Source organism: Verticillium alfalfae, genomic scaffold (genome assembly GCF_000150825.1).
Source record: "Verticillium alfalfae VaMs.102 supercont1.1 genomic scaffold, whole genome shotgun sequence".
Taxonomy (NCBI): Eukaryota; Fungi; Ascomycota; class Sordariomycetes; order Glomerellales; family Plectosphaerellaceae; genus Verticillium; species Verticillium alfalfae.
The window spans coordinates 1,442,317-1,444,984 of record NW_003315038.1 but is presented as its reverse complement, the minus strand read 5'-3'; the positions used below and the strand labels follow the sequence as shown (position 1 = coordinate 1,444,984).

At 59.8% G+C, this 2,668-nt stretch overlaps 1 protein-coding gene across 1 annotated transcript; it reads right to left on the bottom strand.

Moving 5' to 3' along the window:
* Positions 1 to 548: 548 nt before the first annotated feature.
* On the bottom strand, positions 549 to 2,622 carry VDBG_00444 (choline-phosphate cytidylyltransferase; the record flags this gene model as incomplete). Its single annotated transcript, XM_003008717.1, has 4 exons — positions 549 to 970; positions 1,027 to 1,444; positions 1,512 to 1,862; positions 1,934 to 2,622. 4 exons carry the CDS (start codon positions 2,425 to 2,427, stop codon positions 803 to 805), a joined length of 1,431 nt encoding a protein of 476 aa, XP_003008763.1.
* Between the last annotated feature and the right edge of the window lie 46 nt (positions 2,623 to 2,668).

The window sequence follows — 2,668 nt, the reverse complement described above, 5'->3', positions numbered from 1 at the left end:
AGGACCAGGCCCAGACCGTCTCCCTTTTCTCGTCCCTCTCTGCCAGCTGATGCCCAGGCGTCATGGCACCGGTGCTGTTGGGGGCGTTCAGCTTGGGGCAAAGCGGCCGCGGACCCCGGCAGCCGGCCTGGTTCGCGGCAGAGGGAAAAAGGAAAAGAAGCAACAATGCGCGAGATTTCTTCCCGCAACACGGGGGGCGGAAACGGGAAACGGAAAGCGGGACAGTCGGAGACGAACAGCGGTCGCTTGATCCTGCTGCTCTTCCGGGTGCCTGGGTGGAAATCGAGACCGGCCAGTTCAGCCTCGGTCGCTGCCTTGCCATCTCGTTCGGGCCAGCGTGGCGTGTGGCCTGATTGAAGACCTAGGTCGCGCGGCCCGGGCCGTTACGAGGTCTGTGGCTCTAATCGTCGTCTTGTTTCGCTGCTATACGCTTGGTCAAGACGGGAGATGTCACACACTCTCTCTCTCTCTCTCTCTCTCTCTCTCTCTCTCTCTCTCTCTCTGATGCCCTGTCGCTCACTGCCGCAAGCCCACACATTGCCAGAAAGCAGAAAGATGAACGGAAATCATGTTGAAAAAGACAAAATAAACTGTAGCATGTTCGTCGCAAAGACTCTGGTCTACCCGAGGAACATGTTCCTGCGAGAGTCTCTTCCCTTGTTGCCATCAACGCCCCGTGTACACCCAATCTCTCGCGCAAACTTTTCTTGTACTGCTACACGGTTTAGGACGGCATCTCTTTCCCACTCTCCTCTCCAGTAAAAGCCCAAAAGCCCTCTCTCCATGATTAGGTTCGCACTCATTATTGTTGGGGGGTCGACACGGAAACGGCTGGTGGGGTTGCTGATGTTGTCGACGTCTGGGGGACGACGAACCGCCCGCGAGGGCTCTTAGAGTCGCTGTCTTCGGACTCGTCGTCGCTGTTGCGGTGGCTGGGGCTGTCTTGGTCGCCTCTGCGGCGGTTGGTCATCTGTAGCGGGTCAGCACATGCATCAAGTCTTCAACAGAGATTCAATCGTGACGCACCCAAGAACGAACACCGCCGATGAGTCCCAGTGTGTAACCTCTGATGAACTGGTCGCCAACCGGCGTGCCTCCTGGCGTTGTCGGCGGAACGTCGATGCTGAGACGTGACTTTGCCGCGTTGGCAGCCGAGCCGGGAGTCAGGATGCCGTCGTTCGGGCCGTAGAAACCGTTCGGGGCGAGAGAGTTGCGCACCGACGGTGCGGGGCTCTGCGGACGCGAGGCAGGCCAGTACTGACGCAGCTCGCGGCTGAGCTCCTGGCCGGTCGTCGACCAGTTGGTGCGGATGTTATCGCGCAGATCCTGGACATGGCGCTTGAGATCGAGCTCGTTCTTCTTGAGCCAGCTCACGTTGAGCTCCTGGCGTGAGGCGCCGCGCTTGAATTGGCGGGCAATGTACTTTTCGTAATCGCGGACGATCCTAAGAAAAAAAAAAATGTGGTCAGCTCGGAGCCATACTAGTACGTCTGGATCTCCTGGGTACTCACTTGGTGATGATGCCCGTGGTGCTGACGCCTTCAGTGCGCTGGGTTACAAGGAACTTGCCCTGCTCCTTGATGGGCTTGTAAATGTCGTCGCCCTCGTCGGCGCCGTAGGGAAGATCGTCGTGCGCAACGTAATCAATCTGGTGCTTCTCAAGGAACTCCGTCGTCACGATCCAGGGGCAGTTGTCAATGACCTCATCCACCCACTTGCAGTGCCTCAGCGTCTCGGCACGCTCGTTGCCGGAGAGAACGGTCAGGCCCTTGCGCTTGTGGGTCTCGACATCGCCAGTGACACCGACGAGGAGGTATGTGTTGGGGAAGGTCTTTTTGGCCTGCTCGAGCTGTCGCATGTGGCTGGATGAAGAGGTCTTTGGTCAGCGCCCATTTTCACGTGGAAGGGGTCGATTGGTCGACGAGAAACATACCCAAGATGGAACAAATCGAAGACGCCGTCGGCGTACACCCTCACGGGTCGCCCGACGGGCGGGTCGTTGGTCCTGAAGCCGACGGGGTGCACAATGCCAGAAGGCGGAGGCGCCATGCCCTCGGCCTCCCTGGTGGGGAAGCCATCCTTGAAGGTAGGCTTGCGAACCTTGGTGCGACCGACGCGCTCGGCAATGTCGACGCTGGCCTCGGTGGTGTCGCTGGGCTCACCAGGGTCGACGACGTGGTCGGCGTACTCTTGAGCACGATCCGAATTGGCGCGTTGCCTCTTAGACGGGTGGGCGGCAGCAGAGTTTGAGTCTGTCTTTCGGTTGCCGAGGGAGGTCGATTCGGGAGCGGTGCTGTCGCCCTCTTCGCCCGAGGCATCGCGTGACGGGGCCTGGAGACCAGAGTCGACCATGTCGCTTGAGCCGGGCATGTTGGTGTTGTTGCGCTTCCGCTTGCCGGCGGCGGAGGAATTCGAGGGCGAGGACATTGTGGGTTTATGACGGACGAAACCAGGGGTAGGGTCGACAGGGCCTGCAGGGCTTATGTCAGGTTGCAGGCGAAGCGTGGTGTGGCCGTGGGGATGATGCGGTCGTGGGCGAGTCTGCAGCTGCGATTGGGCTCCAGGAGCTAGTAGGGCGATGATGTCTTTTGGCCGGTGCTTGGCTCAAAGGTGGTCGCGGAGGGCTCGTTCCTTGGTTTGGGGGGTGGATGGATGGTCGAAGAGCAGG